General features: G+C 37.9%; 3 protein-coding genes across 3 annotated transcripts; 2 read left to right on the forward strand and 1 right to left on the reverse strand.

The window, feature by feature from the left end:
• The first annotated feature begins 993 nt into the window (after positions 1-993).
• On the forward strand, positions 994-11,813 carry LOC107190051 (glutamate [NMDA] receptor subunit 1). The gene is made up of 16 exons (XM_015578773.1): positions 994-1,158; positions 1,830-2,081; positions 2,367-2,561; positions 2,649-2,749; positions 3,263-3,436; positions 5,019-5,132; positions 5,457-5,604; positions 6,522-6,735; positions 6,841-6,975; positions 7,487-7,644; positions 7,966-8,200; positions 8,787-8,935; positions 9,639-9,796; positions 9,873-10,045; positions 10,364-10,617; positions 11,547-11,813. Exons 1-16 carry the CDS (start codon positions 994-996, stop codon positions 11,787-11,789), a joined length of 2,868 nt encoding a protein of 955 aa, XP_015434259.1. The 3' UTR covers positions 11,790-11,813.
• Positions 11,814-13,364: 1,551 nt separating this feature from the next.
• LOC107190104 (sorting nexin-12) lies at positions 13,365-15,087 on the forward strand. The gene is made up of 4 exons (XM_015578838.1): positions 13,365-13,639; positions 14,440-14,535; positions 14,646-14,770; positions 14,892-15,087. The coding sequence occupies exons 1-4, from the start codon at positions 13,475-13,477 to the stop codon at positions 14,995-14,997; spliced, it is 492 nt and encodes a 163-aa protein (XP_015434324.1). The 5' UTR covers positions 13,365-13,474; the 3' UTR covers positions 14,998-15,087.
• Positions 15,088-16,316: 1,229 nt separating this feature from the next.
• LOC107190053 lies at positions 16,317-18,955 on the reverse strand. The gene is made up of 4 exons (XM_015578778.1): positions 18,582-18,955; positions 18,068-18,250; positions 16,824-17,994; positions 16,317-16,739 (listed from the first exon to the last, which is right to left on the reverse strand). Exons 1-4 carry the CDS (start codon positions 18,780-18,782, stop codon positions 16,657-16,659), a joined length of 1,638 nt encoding a protein of 545 aa, XP_015434264.1. The 5' UTR covers positions 18,783-18,955; the 3' UTR covers positions 16,317-16,656.
• Positions 18,956-19,336: the final 381 nt, after the last annotated feature.

A 19,336-nucleotide genomic window follows, 5' to 3' on the forward strand; every position in this document is an offset into this window, starting at 1 on the left:
ACAACGGATCTGCGGCTGGGTCCCTCCTTGTCGGTACGTTTCGAACCATTTTGTTCTGTAACCTTTTAACTCCTAGTGTTGCACCGGTTCAACACTGATTTTATAAGTGCACAATTGATATCTAACTTTTGTCATTAAGGATTCATAGTTTCACTGATGTGAAGTAGATCTTCGCGTTTTCAGCTGAGAAATTGGAGCATAGATTCCCACCAAAAAAAGAGAAAAAAGAAATTACAAAAAATAGGTCGATTTAATGCCGATATACTTCGACTTCGAAGTAACAAGATACAACATATATATTATATATACATATATCAGTCTTATAATTTTTAAATAATGATTTAAGGGGCTGGGCGTTAAAGGGTTAACGTAACGATCGATGGATAGATTACGGACGGGGAATCGAAGAGAAAGTTGTGACCTTTTCTGTCCTTGTGTTGCGTTTGTTATTCGTAATCTGGATTACGAATTTATGGATTTTAATAACGTGTAGGATTGTTCGAAACACGGTTGTATTGAAATGTCTGATAAATTGCAATTTTTCTTGTTTCTGGTTTTTAGTTTTTTTGCATCGTCAATAAGCTGTAACCTCATTTTCCCTAAAAGTAATTGTGTCAATTTTTTGTTCTCTTCCACTAAGTCCGTCAATTGTTAAAAGCATATAAGAATTACTTTAATTTTTGAGGCGACAATTATACGGATACTGGGATTGCTTGTAGATTTTAATTAATTATCTTACTAATTCTTCGTATTTAACAATTTAACGTATAAAACTAATTTTTTTTTCATGAAAGAAATGTTAAATAATATTATGTTCCAAATTGAGACGACTTTAGGTTAAACAACATGTAAAGCGATTAATGAAGTTACGCTACGATCTTAAGGTGCAAGGATTCAGGACATCTAGCCTAACTATCGTATATTCAATTTTCATTTCGTTTGCTGTTCGACGAACTCAACTTGTTTTCTCCGTTCGTAGATCGAGGTCCTGGAATGGCGAAACACGAAGTAGCGTTATTGCTCGTCCTGCTGATCGTTCTGAACGACGTGATCTACAATGGACTCGCGGTACGCCAGGCGAACAATCCCACCTTATTCAAGATCGGCGGCGTATTGTCGAATGAGGAGAGCAAAACATATTTCAGGGAAACAATCGACGTAAGTAACACGCGCCCGTTGAACGTACCCCCTTCGCAAAAACGGGGTCCATTGAAATACGGAGCCTCTTGTGGAACACTCGATTCTCGAATACGTTCGCCCCATTTTTTTCGTTGTTTTTTAATTAAATGCCCTTTAACACCAAGGTCCAATTTCTTTGATCCACGATCGAGACAAAAACGTTTTACGATCGAGAGTGGAGCCTCGAGTTCGAATTTCGCGACAAAAGGATAGCACTTCCTATAATTATACAGGGTGAGTCACTAAGAAATACTATCTAAAATAACTCTTGTCTATTAGTTGTACAAAAGGCGTTTTAATGAACTATATTGCGTTTTAAGGAACGCATGGGATGGATACAATTTGATTTTTTTATATCGTATTTTTTTTTAGATATCAAGGTGACCTTAATATCTAACAAAAAAAATAAGATTTCTTTCAGAAGAAAAATAAGAAGTCACTTAAAGTGATACATAATTCATTGAAACGTTTTCTGATACAATCAATAGGTAACGGGTTATTTTAGATAGTACTTCTTATTGACTCACCCTTGTACATATTTTTCTGTTTATGTCACGTGTATCACGAAAATTAGTATTATGTATTAAGTTTTTCAACTTTACGAACTCTAATCAGCTGAGCGGTTGGCACTATTGTATTGGTGATTCCAGCACCTGAACTTCGACTCGAAGTACGTCGGGAAGGGAGTGACCTACAAGCACACCGTGATCGAGATGGACCCGAATCCGATTAAAACGGCGCTGAACGTCTGCAAGTTCCTAATCGCGGAACAAGTGTATGCTGTGGTGGTCTCGCATCCTCTTACGGGGGACCTGTCGCCGGCAGCTGTTTCTTACACCTGCGGATTTTACCATATACCTGTCATCGGTATATCGTCGAGGGACTCCGCGTTCTCGGACAAAGTGAGCGAAAGAAACGGCGATATTTTTTCGACTTAAGCTCGTCGAGCAGACCAGAGTATGATGAAAAATGATGAATTACTCATTGTGACGCTCGCTAAGCCTGACAATTCTGCGCAAACAAGATTCCCGAGTGATACCACCGTTACGTCAGTATCGCATTATCGGTATTATTATGCAATCCGCGTTAAAGATCTATCGTCCGTTTATGGACGATTATGTACTCGGAACGACCGAGTGTTCAACTGATACGGTATTTTTTTTTTCGTTTTTTTTTTTTTTTCACAGAATATCCATGTCTCCTTTCTGCGAACGGTGCCGCCGTACTCGCACCAGGCGGACGTCTGGGTGGAGCTGTTGAAACACTTCAACTACATGAAGGTGATCTTCATACACAGCTCCGATACCGATGGCCGTGCTCTGCTCGGCAGATTCCAGACCACCTCGCAGAATTTGGAGGATGACGTAGAAATTAAGGTCCAGGTGGGTTTATAGAAACGAAAAAAAAAAAGAAGATATACGGTAGTGAATTCATCAGTTACTCCAAGTACCGGGGATTGTTCTAAACAGGTGGAGTCGATCATCGAGTTCGAACCGGGCCTGGTGAGCTTCACGCAACAGCTGATGGACATGAAGGACGCGCAGGCCAGAGTCTGTCTACTATACGCTTCGTAAGTGTATACTCTTGTGCGCCCGATCTAGCGTGTCCTCGTCCCGTATACAATGGACGTGGGCGTAGCCAGGGGGTTTACCAGGGGGTTACAAGAAAAAAATTGGATCTTGACCCCCCCCCCTCCCTTGCCAGAGTTACAAAATTTTTGCATAATATTTAATATTGCAGTATAATTTGAAACGCATACATTTTCAACGATTTATGACTTTAAAAACAAAATGAAGTGTGTCTGGCTACGTACAACCTTTTTCACTGTGTCAGTCGATGTGTAATATCCCCCCCCGGACTGATAATCTGGCTACGTCCATGACAATGAAATTCCGTTTACATGAACGAAGCAACCGTTCCATTTATTCCCGTGAACTAAACGTTATTCAGGCAGTATTAAAATTTCGTCGTATTCTTTCTTATTGGACCACCCCGTACATGTACTATATATAAATTCTGCTGTGATCGAATACCGTTTTAACACGCGATTTGTTCCCTCTTGTTGCACGCCGGACTAAAACAGGAAAACCGACGCGAGCGTGATCTTCCAAGACGCCGCCGCCCTGAACATGACCGGCGCCGGATACGTATGGATCGTGACGGAGCAAGCCTTAGACGCGACGAACGCACCGGAAGGTCTTCTCGGCTTGAAATTAATTAACGCAGAGAAAGAGAAGGCACACATCGAGGACAGCCTGTCAGTCCCCTTTCTGATCAGTGGCCATTGACTGTGTAGCTTCTCGTGTTTAGATAATGTTGCCATCCCCTCCCCCCGTTTCGCCATGGAAAACCATGGAGACCACTTCTACACATACACTACCGTTCATAAATATGAGGACGCCTATCGTATATGGAGTAGACGAAATAAGGCATTACAAGATTGCCGAAGGACTGGAATAAATATTGTGTAGGGAAAATAGCCGTACAGGCGAGGTGTCCTAATACTTACGAACGGCACTGTACGCATGAGAAGACTTACGATCCGTTCGATTGTTTCTCTATGCTCCTATCCTATAAGTGCACGTCCAGATCGCGGACGTTCATAGTGCTTTCGTGCTTGCTATTCTTATCGCGTTTCGTTCCAGCATAAACGTATAAAATCCACGATCTGGCCTGGATATGCAAATTGTAACAAGTAGATCGCAGATATTTGTAAAAACCCCCCGTTTCACGGTACCCAGAACCAGAAAGGACGAAAAACATGCTTCATGTTTAAAGGGTTCATTGAATTAGGAAGAATACAAGTAGTTTAGGAATTTTTGCTGAAAGTATTGTTAAAGGGGGACTGGTTTGAATCTTTGCGTCTTTACCTTTTCATGAAAAATAATTCGATCGCTTTATGATTGCTGCACGAACGAACAATATTCGCCGTCTGGACTGATTACTTTTGGTCTCACTTCCTTGCAATCTCTCTCTCGCGTATTTGACTTTCTCTGATGTTGTAGATGCCGCATGCGTTACGTAGGGGCACACACCTATGTTTTCACTGCAACGTACAACTGATTTCAGATCACCGGAATCACATCTACATACCCTCCTAGTACACCTTCCAAATCTCTCCGAGTGGACATTCCGTGTTGTTCACCGTAACGCTGTATTTTATATTTATATATATACATCTAGGATATAATATACATATATGTTGTGTGTGTTCGGAGTAACGTTGCGTGACCCGTTCAGGCTATAAACTCCTTCAGACCGAACACCGAAAGAACAGAATCAGTATTCTTAAGATTGTCCAGTGAAAAATAGGAAAACACCGATTAACCCTCCTCCGTCCCTTGTATCAATTTGACACATTTTTCTCCTACGAAATAATGTTATTCTGTCATGTATAGGTATTAGGTGTACACATTAATTTGTGGCCTTCTTTTCGTAGATCTGTTGTCTTTTTACAAAAAAACCCAAGGTACAGTTCCAGATAGCACACAGGCGGTTTAATGACGGCTTAAAGGCGCCTCAGGGCCTAAAATGGGCGTCTTCAAGGCGTCATGTGCTATCTACGTTAGGGGCGGATCAGGGTTAACCGTTTAACGGGGTGGTATTTTCACCCTGAACAATCAAAATGTGGCAAAAAGCAAATTTTGTTTTCTCAATTTCAAAAAAAAAATCCAAACTTTCCGTGTTACCAAAGTTTTTACGTAAGTGATCCAAGAAGTACTGAATCCACATACTTGTCTCCGGTCTGGAGGAGTTCCGGCAAAATGGCGGACGATTAGCAAATATTCCGCGATATCGGCCCGGTTGGTATCCCCGATACAGTGAGATTTATGTTTCAGGGTGGTCCTGTTGTTCGCTCTGAGAGCGATGAACGCCTCGGAAGAGATCACCGAAGCGCCGAAGGACTGCGGTGGATCCGGATCGATTTGGGAAACCGGGAAACGGTTATTCCAGTACGTTTCATGTCCACCATGTGTATACAGTCCCGTACAAAAGTATTAGGACACTTATCGAATATGCAGTAAATGTTGCAAAACATCATTAAATGTGCTCCTCGAAACCATGCAAGTTTCTGACACATTTTTTTCTATTACCAGTAACAGCCAAGATATTCAGGTGGTATCTTTTAGGTACCTCACCCTGCATAATTTTTACGAAACATATCTTTTCCTTGCAGACCAGATGTCCTAATGCTTACAAGTGGTAGCCCCAAGTAGAATGTACATAGAAATTCGAACGATGTCACGGTATATAAAGCGTTTCCATCGATCGTTCAGATACATCCGCAAGGAAGTGCTGACGGACGGTAAAACCGGAAGGGTGGCGTTCGACGACAACGGGGACCGAATCTTCGCCGAATACGACATCATCAACATCAAAGAGAACGGCGAACGTGTCTCCGTGGGACAATACTTTTATCCGACCGTAAGCTTCAGGAACCATTCGGTCGAGTTTACAAGATTTCCTACGGGACCCACTGTCCGACTCGAATCGTCGGAAATATTTCCGCTCTGGTTTGTAGGTCAATAGCTACGCTGATTGTGAATAGTACTTAATGCTAAACTACTACCGGTAACTCAATACATGCTGTAACCTACTAATTAACCCTCCGTGGTCACTCAAGGTCCAAATAACCCCAGCAAAAGTTTAAGGCTTTATATCTCTATACTTTACGTATTATCGAAAATATATAAAAATTGAAGCAGTTATAATATTTTTTAGCGAAAAAATTCACGATTTTTTTCTGAATATGTTGACATTGAAATTGTTACCGAAAAACGAGGTTGTTCCATGTTCTACAATGTTAAAACTATGTTTCATAACTTTTCAATACAACAGAACAATTGCTATGGAAAAAAACAAACGTTTCAAAATCGGCCATGGGTGTAGCCAGGAGAGCAGGTGACACTTGCCACACTAGAGGAAAAAGGATGGCCTTTTTCCTTACTGTAGGGCGAAAAAATTAGGGTTTACTCCGTCCCATCCCCCATAGGAGGAAAATAATAAATATTATAAAATTTATACCAGGTCTAACGAAAATGTTGCAGGTCCCTGAAATGGGACATTCGTGGGGCGATTTGGAACACGTTTCTCCTTAGCAAAAATGTTATCCGAAGCTTTGTTAACGAAATATTAACGAACACCCCCGACTAATATCTCGTTAACAAAGTCTCGGATAACATTTTTGCTAAGGAAAAACGTGTTCTAATTCGCCTCAGTGTCCCATTTCAAGGACCTGCAACATTTTTGTTACACCCTGTACATCGATTTACTAATTCGCAAGTTTAATCACTGAGAATCGATCATCCACTCGTCAGACTTGTTTGCGATTGCGTTCGCAGAACGGTACCAAGATGAAGCTGAGGGTGAACGAGTCGAACATAACGTGGCCCGGTCGGCTGCGTACCAAACCGGAGGGTTTCATGATCCCGACGCACTTAAAAGTGCTCACCATCGAGGAGAAGCCGTTCGTCTACGTTCGCGAGATCGCAGACAGTGAATCCTGTCTGCCGGACGAGATTCTGTGCCCCCACTTCAACGCCACGGAGCACGAACGTGAGTTACGAAACTAGTACAAACCTCTCTGGTTCTATCAATTAACATTTTGTTCTGTTAATTAATTCCTCTTGGTCTTCTGTCAATTAATCGAACGGTTTCCAGGCACGAAATCGTTCTGCTGCAAGGGCTACTGTATGGATCTGTTGAAAGAGCTATCGAAGACCATCAACTTCACTTACAGCTTGGCCCTGTCCCCCGACGGACAGTTCGGCAGTTACGTCATCAAAAACAGTTCAGGTTGCGAATCCTTCTTGCACGGGAAACCTTTACCTTAGAGCTGAATCACGAGTTTCTTTTTTTATTAAATTGCTTTGTAGGTGTGGAGAAGAGGTGGAGGCAATCTCCGAAAGTATTCCTTAAGGTTGCTTCCGCGTTTGGTATCGCATCTAAAACATAAATCACTATTTCTTTACATTTTCGAATTTTGTTCGAAAAAAAACCGATCGACAAAATTCGGGATAACACCTCGTGGGTTCTCCCATATTAGGGAGAATTATGTTAGATTGTCTCGAAATTAATGCAGTTTTTCAATATTTGTCGTTAAGACGGCCTACTTCGGCTTGAAACAAACTTTATTAACCCTAGATTACTAAACTATCGTAAAAATTACGACTACAAATTCTTTATTGTTTAACAAAAGGGCTTGAATATAATACAAATATGAAACCTGCATTAATTTCCAGACAACCTTATAGCTGATCCGATTCTGTAAACGAAGCAGTGAGATATACATTTACCAATGTTTCAGTGGGAGGGAAGAAAGAGTGGACAGGACTCATAGGCGAGCTGGTCAACGAAAGAGCGGACATGATCGTCGCCCCTTTAACGATCAATCCCGAACGGGCGGAGTTCATCGAATTCAGCAAACCGTTCAAGTACCAGGGTATCACTATCCTCGAGAAGAAGGTATACGCAATTGGATGGCACGGTATATATGTTATCGACCAAGTGAATAACACAGATATTATGCATAATGCTCGGCCACAATGAATAATAATGCACCCACAAAAAAAGCACGTACCTTATAAGATGCGCCCCTTGATGTCATTTAAGTTCTACGTCTCAAAATTTTTATAAAGTGTACCGTTAAGTCATTATTCGAGGCGATCAAGTTAACTGAGACACCCTGTAGATGACCTATTAATCACTTGCTCCATAACATATACACAACTGTTTGATCTGAATCGGTGAGGGATCGATTGAACAGAACAACGTCTTGCTCGACAGCCCTCGAGATCGTCGACCCTGGTGTCGTTCCTGCAACCGTTCAGCAACACGCTATGGATACTGGTGATGGTGGCGGTGCACGTGGTGGCTCTAGTTCTGTACCTCCTCGACCGGTTCTCGCCTTTCGGGAGGTTCAAGCTAGCAAACACCGACGGCACCGAAGAGGACGCCCTGAACTTGTCCAGCGCCGTGTGGTTCGCCTGGGGAGTTCTGCTGAACAGCGGCATCGGAGAAGGTTTTTTTTGGCTAAATTAAGATTTACAAAATTGAATATTACATACAAAAGCTTCATATCGTCGTTCTAGTTCTTAATTGTTCTATCTCTGCTAATTTCTAAACTGAGATAACTGAGTTTAACCGTCACGAAGTTTAACATTGTAGAAACAGGATAGTAGATCATCGCTGGATGAATAAAGACGATTTCCTTTTGCTTTACATTTTTCAATCAATTTAAAAGGAATCCGATAAGCTTTGTTATCCCGTGGAGCGTGTTTACCCCCGATGATCATTAACATAGAGTCGCCGAGAAATGTATTTATAGCGGCCGCCATTATCTTCCTTTGCCAACCGGGGTATAATTGAATCGATTAACAAGAGGACAAAAATGGAATCACGCGACCGATACTTACTGCCTTACTCTTCTATCCGGCGATGTTTCAAATGTTGAAAGGTATTCGATGAAATTGTTCGAAGTTATGGTGACTTAAATGTCGGGTGACGAGGGTAGCGCTTGTTTTCTAAACGTTTATTGAAGAAAAGATAATAGTCCACGGGTCTAGATGATCGCAGACGTTAAATCAGGATTTTCTATGATTCAATAGGCACTCCCAGAAGCTTCTCCGCCCGCGTGTTGGGTATGGTTTGGGCGGGATTCGCGATGATTATCGTGGCCTCTTACACCGCCAACTTGGCTGCGTTCTTGGTGCTGGAACGACCGAAGACCAAATTAACCGGAATCAACGACGCTCGTGTAAGGACGCCTCGAATATTTTTAATCAAAAAAACAAAATCACTCCAGGGAAATACACAATCGAGAGCAATAAGGGTGGACGTACATTCTTTTTTTAACCCTACGATGCATGAATCTGAGCGTTCATCGGATTTATATATCGTGGGTAAAAAAGACCCACCAGCTACTGTCTAAAATAACTCGTTACCTATTGGCTTTATCAGAAAACGTTTTAATGAATTACGTAGCATTTTAAAGGACACATCGGGTGGATACAATTTGATATTTTTATATCATATTTCTTTTTTTGAGATATCAAGGTGACCTTGAGTTTTTCATGGTCAATGCATATTTTAATATCACGTTGTTGTCAAAGGACGAATACAGCGACCTATAACATGATGGTATTAAAAAAATGATGCACTAACCTTGAAAAAACTCAAGATCACCTTACTAACTTAACAAAAATTATATATAAAAATGTCAAATTGTATCCATCTGATGTGTCCCTTAAAATGTCACATAATTCATTTGTGTGTAGGTAGTAGTTCTTATTGACTCACCCTGTACATGAATTCGCAAGGAAGGCATACACAAGGCCACATGCAATTATTTCAATATACAAGAAAGAAATCTAAGAATAAATATTCAAGTGGGTATAAAGTACCCAGGTTATGCATCCCAGGGTTGAATCGTTGCTCACAAAGGATCCGTATATTTGCAGCTGAGGAACACCATGGAGAATCTCACGTGCGCAACGGTGAAGGGCTCCGCCGTGGACATGTATTTCCGTCGACAGGTCGAGCTGTCGAACATGTATCGCACCATGGAAGCGAACAATTACGACACCGCCGAGGAAGCCATCAGGGACATCAAAATCGGGTACGGGACCAGCGATTGGCCATTTAAAAAATGTCTTCAGCAAAAATCAATTGTTTCGAGGATGATGTTCTTGTAGGAAACTGATGGCCTTCATCTGGGACAGCTCCCGGTTGGAATTCGAAGCAGCGCAAGACTGCGAGCTGGTGACTGCCGGTGAACTGTTCGGACGGTCTGGTTACGGGATCGGCTTGCAAAAGGGCTCTTTATGGGCGGACGCTGTGACATTGGCCATTCTGGATTTCCATGAAAGTAAGACTTACTCGACACCCCCTGGCAATCACTCTAAAGGCAAGGTCACTCTATTACAGGTCGTTCGATTGGTCTTGATCTGCACTATTACGCCACGATTATAAAAATATATAGTTCTGTGTAAAGAAACATCGATGAACTAGAAAATTCTAAAAATATGACCTTGAGAAAATCTATTTTGCTTGTCACAGTATTTGCTCCTTCCAGCCGAATAATATTTTCCTCTCATATGTTTGTCTATCTTCGAAAGTAAATGATACATTGAAGGTGCTAATGTTAGGTGGGACACCCTGTACAGTCAGGTTATGTTGCTTGCAGGCGGCTTTATGGAGAGCCTCGACCACCACTGGATTCTCCAGGACAACATACAGCAATGCGAGCAATCCGATAAGGCACCGAATACACTCGGTCTGAAGAACATGGCCGGTGTGTTTATAGTTGTCGGGGTGGGCATCATCGGTGGTATCGGTCTGATCATAATCGAGGTCGCGTACAAGAAGCATCAGATCCGCAAGCAAAAGAAGATGGAACTGGCCAGACACGCGGCGGACAAATGGAGGGGAGCGATCGAGGTAATGAGACCGTGGGGCGGAACCCTCCACGGTGTGTAACCGGTACCATCGTCTTCTTTTTCGAATATCTTTCGTTGTTGTCCTCTCCTCAGAATTCTGTGTTTATCAGTAAACCGCAAGCAGCCGTACGGACGAAGTAGGAGCGTCGCAGGAAAGTCCATCTAGTAATGATCACTTAAAATTACAATCGTCGAATGTTAACACACGATAGATCGTCGAGCACCAGTTCTTGCTTCCATCAGCTTTATGGATCGGTAGTCGGGGCTTCTGTAAAGTTGGTGCAAGATAGAAAATTCATAGAGAAAGAACGATTTTCCTCTGTATCTTGCATCGGTATTGCCATTATTTATTACGCAGGGTGAGTCATTAGATGTACATATGTACATTTAAATATTTTTAGTGGATCTTTATGAACATGGCAGTTCAAGGTCATTACGAGGTCCTGTGTTAGTACACAATTGATATCTTTCGTTTTCCAAGCTGTGAAGTGGAAAAGATAAGAATATGCAGTTTCATTAAGAAAAACAAAAAAAAGTCATCGATAACCTCAATAACTCGGAACAAATAACCTCGACGTTCGACAAAGTTCGTGTTGATTAGCAAATCCACTAAAAATATTCGGATGTCTTGACTCTCGTGACTGACCCTCAACAGCATTTATCAAGTATTTATTATGTCAGCTTTATCGTATTTAAAGTAAGCTTCAGATATCATCAAGCTACAGTTAGAAGTACAAAGTATGATCGTAACTCTTTGGGTGCCGGTACTAGTAAGTACTCTAAGACGATACGTGCACTAAAAGAGTTATTACGCTTTAAGATACAGTGCAGTATAACCTGCGAGTCTGTAAGCATTAGTCGAAACAAAACAGCAAGCGGAATTCTTTGCTGTCATGAATCGGGAATAATTGTATACTTTCTTTCATGCAGAAACGGAAGACTCTACGAGCTTCGATAGCAGCCCAACGAAGAATTCAAAGCAACGGCCTAAACGATCCTACCACCGTGAGCCTAGCGGTGGACACAGTAGCTAGATCGAGCATAACTCCGCGAAGTCCTGGCCGTGCCTGGCCAGGAGACAGCGATATACGTCAACGACCAATCGTTCGCTCAGATGATATCAGACTATCACCCGCCGCGTACACAGCGGATGTTTCACATCTAATAGTGTGAGCGAATCGATTTTTTATAGATTACTTGCATTGTAAACATTCAAATGTTATCACTTTCGTGAGAAGCTATGTTAGACATACGCACAGGTACAACTGTGTCGAGGGTATGTTTGTTTTATACAATAAAAATCGTTGCTTTAAAATTCGTCCCAGAGTAATTGACGTCCCTTTCTTAGTTGGCATAGTTGACTCCTCCTTCGGAACGAAATATGTATTGTTTTATACATATACATATGTATGTACATATGTTACATATTTTCGATTAATCGTAATGCGAAGATAACCGTGTATTATGGTTCATTCAAACGATTAGAGAAATAAAAGAATGTGTAGATGTAAGTATTTTAAAAATGCTAAATAAAGCGCAATAATAAACACAACATAATGTCTCACCTGTTCAAACAGTCGTTTCTCGACGGTTAGCATTAAAATGATAAATCATATAAGCAAGTACGTGCTATTATGCAGTTTCCTCTTCATTTCGTATCATAATCGTATAACTGAACAGTCTGTTAGATACTACGGATGCTATATATTCATTATTCACACCTTCCAACTTTTATTTGTATTTTCGCAGTTATATATAGCTACGTAAATCATACACTGTTTTTAAAAAAAAATCTGTTTTATTCTAGTACATCAGAGTCTGTTCCAGCAGCAACGTATCAACCGTAACTCGAAATACTGATACATAATCAATTTTTAAACATGTATTTTTAAATAACAGCATTCTCTTCATGAAACATACAGTATCTAGAGTCGACGTGGAATTTTCAATTAATATTCCTGTACTTTACTAACTACATTCATTTGAAGTGATTATACTTAACCCCCGTAACGTAATCCCGCATTACCAACAACATTATTATACAAATTATAACGTGTAATTTTTTACAATAGAAAGAGATATCACTTTTTTTAACGTATTGTTTAGTATTTAATCATTTTACCGTCTATTCACGTTAAAGATAGACTTGGTCAGAGTAAGACCACGTGACGTTTCTGAGACGTAGCATATGGTATTTTTTGTTTAAAATTTATTTTCGAATATATGTGCTAAAACTGAAAGTTTATTTTAGAATATATATATATTGTGATTAGTTAAATATTTATGGAAAAAAATGCGAAATGGGTGAGGCTTATTCATTTTTCGGTATAGACTTTTAATCGAAAGTTCAAAAAGAATAAATTGTTGCTGTGTTACTTGAGAATGCAAAAATTAAAAAATATATTTAAAAAAAGAGAAAGGTGCTTCGTTTCGTGTTTCGCGCAATTATATTTTTAATGGTTTATATACACAAAATTTAGTCAAACGTACGATAAGACGTCGCTAGAAAAGAGACTTTATGCGCGGATTTATTGCAAGTAGATACGTTATTGTCGGCTGCGAAATGTACCAATCAGAGATCCATCACGTGATACCCTGAACAGCCATTTTGTTGTGACGAAGTCTATCTTTAACGTGAACATTACAGTACTTACAACGAAATAACCGGTATACCGTTTCTCCTAGTGAGTTTCCTTCCTACACTTTGTACTGCACACCATGACCACGGACGTAACACATGAGAACGAATTGTGTCAAGTTTCTCACCGCTGTCATTTGACGGAGTTTCGTTAACCACCGTACCGGATTTATTTTCTACCTGGCTTCGAGACGGTTCAATTAGCTTATAATCGTTAGGCATGGCGGATACGACCGTGGACGCGACACGCCGTTTAAATGTTAAAAAACAGACCTTAGACGACGCTTATGCAGCGCCTGCAAATTTCCTCGAGATTGACGTGATTAATCCAATCACACACGGCGTCGGCAAGAAACGATATACCGATTACGAAGTTCGTATGAGGGTGAGTAAAAATGTTTTACTCATGTCATGTTTATTCCTGTCTGTTAACGTCCCATTGAACCTTGAAATTGTACCAGTTGTTTCACCCGGGGACGGTTTTCTTTTTGCCGCTTAAACGTAACGTGTCACGTATTGTTATCGAGGAAGATAAACTTACGTGGACCATACGTCGAAAAATTTAATCGAATTACATTCCATCACGAATTCACGAATCATTTTAACTATCGCATGGTCCGCGACTGTGTTTTCATTGTTGATCAAATTCTGCATTGCAGTCGATGCACACGCTCTGATCGTAATGTTTCCTACGTTCGAAACTGTGGGAATTCGGCGATTTTGAATGTTGAATGTTTTTGAATGCTGGAATAAATGAAGTTTATTTTTCAGCGAGTAAAACAATTATATTGGTAACGATAATTGTAATATAATTCCATTGGGCACACACCGATCAAATGTATTATGGGCTGTGTCTGCTATCTTACTTTTGGTGATAAAAGTGAACAGATAGAAAAATGAATGTGACTCTTGGGTCCATTTATAGAACTATAGATTAATTTATATTAAGAATTAGTGGAAATTCGAGGGACAATAATTAATGTGAACAAATCGTGTCTTATTGTAGATTCTATTATCTAACATGATTTGGTATTAATAATCTTTAATACCAAATGAATCTTAATTGTCAATTATAAATTTTAAATGAAATACTCAGAGCTGTATAACTTGATTCATCCGTGATAGATATTCTAAAAGTAACAAGTTTCTAAGTAAACAATTGTAACTACTACATTGTGTTTCCAGACAAACCTACCAGTTTTCAAAGTTAAAGATTCCACAGTGAGAAGAAGATATAGTGATTTTGAATGGTTAAGGAATGAATTAGAAAGAGATAGCAAGGTCAGTTGACTATTGAGTTCAGATATATTATTTAATACAATATTTAAACGAATATATTTATACATTTATACATTTATTTAAATTGTATTAATATATTTTTAATTGCTTAGATTGTAGTGCCTCCATTACCAGGAAAGGCCTGGAAACGCCAGATGCCTTTTCGTGGAGATGATGGTATTTTTGAAGAAGACTTTATTGAAGATCGAAGAAAAGGATTGGAAGAGTTTGTTAATAAGTATGTGTATTTGTATTTTGAGAGCCAATAATATATCACTAGTCTCTACTTGAAAACTGATAGTCAGTGGCCTAAGTATCGAGTTATTAAAATGGTGAAAAAATCATAAATGCTGTTTCAGAATAGCAGGACATCCACTAGCACAGAATGAACGATGTTTGCACATGTTTCTGCAAGAACCTGTAATAAACAAGAACTACGTACCTGGAAAAATACGTAATACATAAGTTACAATAAGACTCATCGCAAGTATATTTGTCTCCCCACCTTTAATATTTAGTCATGTTTGACTATGTTGAAAATTGATTCTACAATTTTGCAAGATCCTTCTGGATTTGTATGCAATATTCAATCGAGTTTTCGATGCTGTGATGTCAAATTACAATACTTGTTTCTTTGGAAGTACTTGTGTTTAAAAAATGTATTAAACACTCAGAGGGATCTTGTTATTAAGTGTCATTATCAGTCACCTGAACAGACTAATACAATTTTTTTCTGTCTTCTGTTTTGTTTAATGTTATAGTAACATTGGCTTTCTATAAAGAGGTGTATAATTTGATATTTATCATTTTCAATGTTTGTAGAGTAACATTGTATACAAACAGTTCAATTAATATATAAATATGAAATTCATAAATTTTAAAATATAGCTTACAAATGAAATATCAAGATGAAAGCTATTTAATTACAAGTTGTTCAGTAGAAACAGTGAGAAATATTTCTCCGCTGCCTTTTAGAGGGATTTCAGTTAAATTGTTTGTATGTTTGTGGTATTATTGCAGAATAATATTTTGAAATAAAAAGTATTTAGTATAAAATAAAGAGGAAAAGAAAAGAAAAATGTAATATTACAGAATCACAGTTTCCTATTGGACAACTTGTGAGTGGCATATATAATAAATTTATTTGTAAACAGTGCTATTGCAACTAGGTGAATAAGATATAATTGAGTTAAAGAATAGAGATAAAACTCGCGAAAATTGTACATGATTTGATATTCTCTATGCGAATGAAATGTTAAGAAATCTAAAATTTACTGAACATAATTCTTTGTTTATTAATGATAAAGTATATATAACTAAGGTGTTTCAAATCTCCTTGTTATATACTTCGTGTTTTATTGTGAGGATAGGATGCAGAAATAATATTATTATACTGAAATCAACAGTAAAATCGATAACTTGTTAATTTTATATATTGCTTAAATTAATAACATAAGCAACGTTTCTTAAAAGTTTGTAACTGTCAATGGGACTGTGTACAGGGCATAGATTAAAACTACTTTACTGTTTTTCATTTAATTTATAATGTATATGGCAAGTGAACTTTCATTAACTGTATTTCATTACACTAATTGTACATATACTTGCGTGTGTGTTCACGCACATGCATACACACTCACATATAAACAGGAGTATTGTATATCAATATAAATAATAACATAAAAAAAGATGAAGACTGTGACTTATGTACTAATTTAAAGCTTCTATGTTTAGTGGAAACATCTTAATAAAAGTTTCTACTTCGTTTAAAAGAAGAACAAAAGATATGTATATAAGAAACTTATTAGAAACAAAGATTGCAGTTGTAAGAAAATTTCAACTAAAAATTTTATATGATTCATAAAGAAAAAAAAAATCGTACAAAAAGACAGTTACTATGCTTTCCTATTTACACTGCATTCCTGTTATATGCATATCGTTGGACAATCAACGTACAACAAACATCTTTATTGCGTTTTTGCCATTAAACCGATATGTGTAATCTTCTCAACGAAATTTAATTTTGAAATTTTTAAAAATGAAATAATTACGGTGCTAGTAGTCTATCAATTGTATTAAGATAGTTTTCCCTCATCAATGAATTTAAGACTATGTAATTTATACTTATAAGTATACATCCTGTTTAGTTTTAATGAATTTTTTATTTTTAAAGTACGTGTCTATATATTTGCTCACGCAGTCTTGCTCTGAAAAAGAAAAATAAATATTAGTTATTTCATTCTGTACTATGCTACTTTTATTAAGCATTTCATATATTATTGGGTGCTAACCAGGAAAAGTGTTATCAATAATAAGCATATCAGCTATGTGTTTTGCAACTACTTTAAAGAGTTGTCTGTCTTTAATCCTTCTTTTTTTGTAGAACGGCATCAGATGTTTTACTATCCATGGTGCTATCCTCTCTTTACATGCGGTCAAATGTTCCTCGATGCAGATCGGTGAATCCGGCATCATTTCTTCGTCGTCGGATTCTCCAAACAAATCGATAAATTTTTGTTTTACCTTTCCATGTCTTCTATAATTCTTCAAAGACAATTCTGTCATTTTCGCTTTCAATTTTGATACTTGATACACACGTTCAACAAACCAAATACTATTTGCTCTGCGTTTCTGTTTACTTTCAGGAGTCTCATGTTCTCCTGCCAACAACTTATTAGCTTCTCTGTTTTTCATCTCTTTGTAATAACTAAAACTATATTTTCCTGTATTTGTGTTTGACGGCTTTGTAGTATTGCTTTTAATATTACATTTTCTATTGCCATTGCTTTCAGGTATACAAGTAGAGCTGGTCGAATTAGGTGGAAAAGCAGCGTCTGTTTCTAAACATATTTTATTAATCTCTTTGTCCACATTAGCTTTACTGACGCCTGAATGTTTCTCTATTAATGTCATAAGATCGCTGCTATCGTCGCTATCACAGAACATATCCTCCATATGTTGTAATATCGAATCTTGTGAATTTTCATCATCGTTCGGTATATTGGATGGATTGTTTATGATTTGAGTATTAGAATTATCCTCTGTACAATTAAAAATATTACATTCTTCTTTCACTGTTTCTTCATCGGTTGCCATTTTATTGTTGATTTCTTCGTCAGATTCAGCCTTAAATATACTCTGTTCTGTATCATTACAGCAGGTAGAATTTACAGTGGGTGATGCTGTATTGTTGTAACTAGAAGATTCAGAATCTTCAGCTTTAGGTTCAGTTATGTCAGTTACATTCTCTTCTTCCTTGAGAAGCAGTTCCTCTTCCTTGGAAAATAATTCCTCGCAATTGGACGTAATACAAATACTTTGAATGTTATCGGCTTTCTCTAGCTCTGCCCATGAATTAATAGTTTGTACTGCGACATCTACCTTGGTTGGTGGAGTCTCTAAAAATATCACTAATTTCTTATAGGCTTTCTTATCCGATGTATAAGATTTCACATCTGAAATCTATAAGTGTTTTAATTGTAACTGTTAATCCTTGTATTAAATTTCTTAATTTATAACAATAGGGTGAACTTACCAACTTCAACATATTATGTCTATACAAAGTGGCTTCTAAAGATGACCGAACAGCCAGTAATTCCATTTGATTCGCACATCTTTTTAACTGTTCGCATGGAATATCTTGATCCTTGTCTTTGTAATACAGAATGTAATTGGTGAGCAAACATTTATGAAGATATGAGTAGTACACAGCACGAACCTGTAATACAACACATTTGTTCAGATTAAATGACCATTAACTTTTCGTAAATTAAAATTTATGAACTGGAAATTCTAAAAATGCAAAGCATTTATGTATTGAATCTTGGCATAATGAAAAGTATAAGACTGTCAAACTGCGTTTTCATTTCATTTGAAATGTGGTAATTTTTAACTCAGTAAGTAAATTGCCCTTCCATTCTAATTTCTGTGAATAAATCCATAACAATCGATATTTGCATAAACGTCCTCGGTTTATTTATGAACGATTAATGTCTCGTTTAAACGATGATACTTTGAAGGAATTATTTAGTTCTGTACAGGGACCATGCCTTGGTAGTCAATCGAAGAAATTCGTCATTTGGATCAGTAGGAAATTGAGAGTTGTTCATCGAAAGGGAAGGTAGCGATATTGACAGAAGATTGTTAATATCTTCAAGACTAGTGTTGTCATCGTCGGTGTCTATGATGTCGAATTCGTCCCGTTCCCTCTTCAACGAGAACGATATGTCCATTTGCTCCGTTGTCGTCATTTTATTTCATAATCTGTCGTCAAACCATTTACAGAACCAGTTCAAATTCTTCACTCGACAAATCCTGTGTAATTATTCACCGCGCAACAATGTCATGTTCAACGTTCTTGTGCATCTAACACGTAAATAGTCACTACTTTATGAAACGAGTGTAGTGCGTAATGAAATCTTTGTTAACGTTATATAGAATGCAATAAATAAACAATTCTCTGTAATCAAGGGAAAGTAATGTTTATTATACATATATATATGTACACACATTTGACTATAATAATAGCGGATCGTTGGTGACTAACTTCACGCGGGTTGAACGTTGAATCTCAAAAGACCTTTACCATAAGGCGCAATCAATAATATTAACTAAAATATTATTGATCAATTGAACTAATTTAGGGTCTTCTTTAATAGGAGTGATTTAATCAAATACTATAAACCTTAGTATTAATGTAATATTGTTTAATATCTATTAAAAGTATCACTGTTTCGTATACTGGGTGTCCATATTATCAATTAGGATGCTCGGAGTAACGGTGCAAAAATAATGACAATGTATT

Source organism: Dufourea novaeangliae, unplaced genomic scaffold, assembly GCF_001272555.1.
Source record: "Dufourea novaeangliae isolate 0120121106 unplaced genomic scaffold, ASM127255v1 scaffold172, whole genome shotgun sequence".
NCBI classification, from domain to species: Eukaryota; Metazoa; Arthropoda; class Insecta; order Hymenoptera; family Halictidae; genus Dufourea; species Dufourea novaeangliae.

Coding starts and splice junctions, on each gene's coding strand:
- LOC107190053 (XM_015578778.1), bottom strand. CDS start 18,782: ATGACGACAACGGAGCAAATGGACATATCGTTCTCGTTGAAGAGGGAA. Junction 18,251..18,581: donor TTCTTCGATTGACTACCAAG/GCATGGTCCCTG, acceptor GTTGTATTACAG/GTTCGTGCTGTGTACTACTC. Junction 16,740..16,823: donor TATTGATAACACTTTTCCTG/GTTAGCACCCAA, acceptor TTTCTTTTTCAG/AGCAAGACTGCGTGAGCAAA.
- LOC107190051 (XM_015578773.1), top strand. CDS start 994: ATGGCGAAACACGAAGTAGCGTTATTGCTCGTCCTGCTGATCGTTCTG. Junction 1,159..1,829: donor ATTTCAGGGAAACAATCGAC/GTAAGTAACACG, acceptor TGGTGATTCCAG/CACCTGAACTTCGACTCGAA. Junction 6,736..6,840: donor CAACGCCACGGAGCACGAAC/GTGAGTTACGAA, acceptor AACGGTTTCCAG/GCACGAAATCGTTCTGCTGC.
- LOC107190104 (XM_015578838.1), top strand. CDS start 13,475: ATGGCGGATACGACCGTGGACGCGACACGCCGTTTAAATGTTAAAAAA. Junction 13,640..14,439: donor ATTACGAAGTTCGTATGAGG/GTGAGTAAAAAT, acceptor TTGTGTTTCCAG/ACAAACCTACCAGTTTTCAA. Junction 14,536..14,645: donor AATTAGAAAGAGATAGCAAG/GTCAGTTGACTA, acceptor TTAATTGCTTAG/ATTGTAGTGCCTCCATTACC.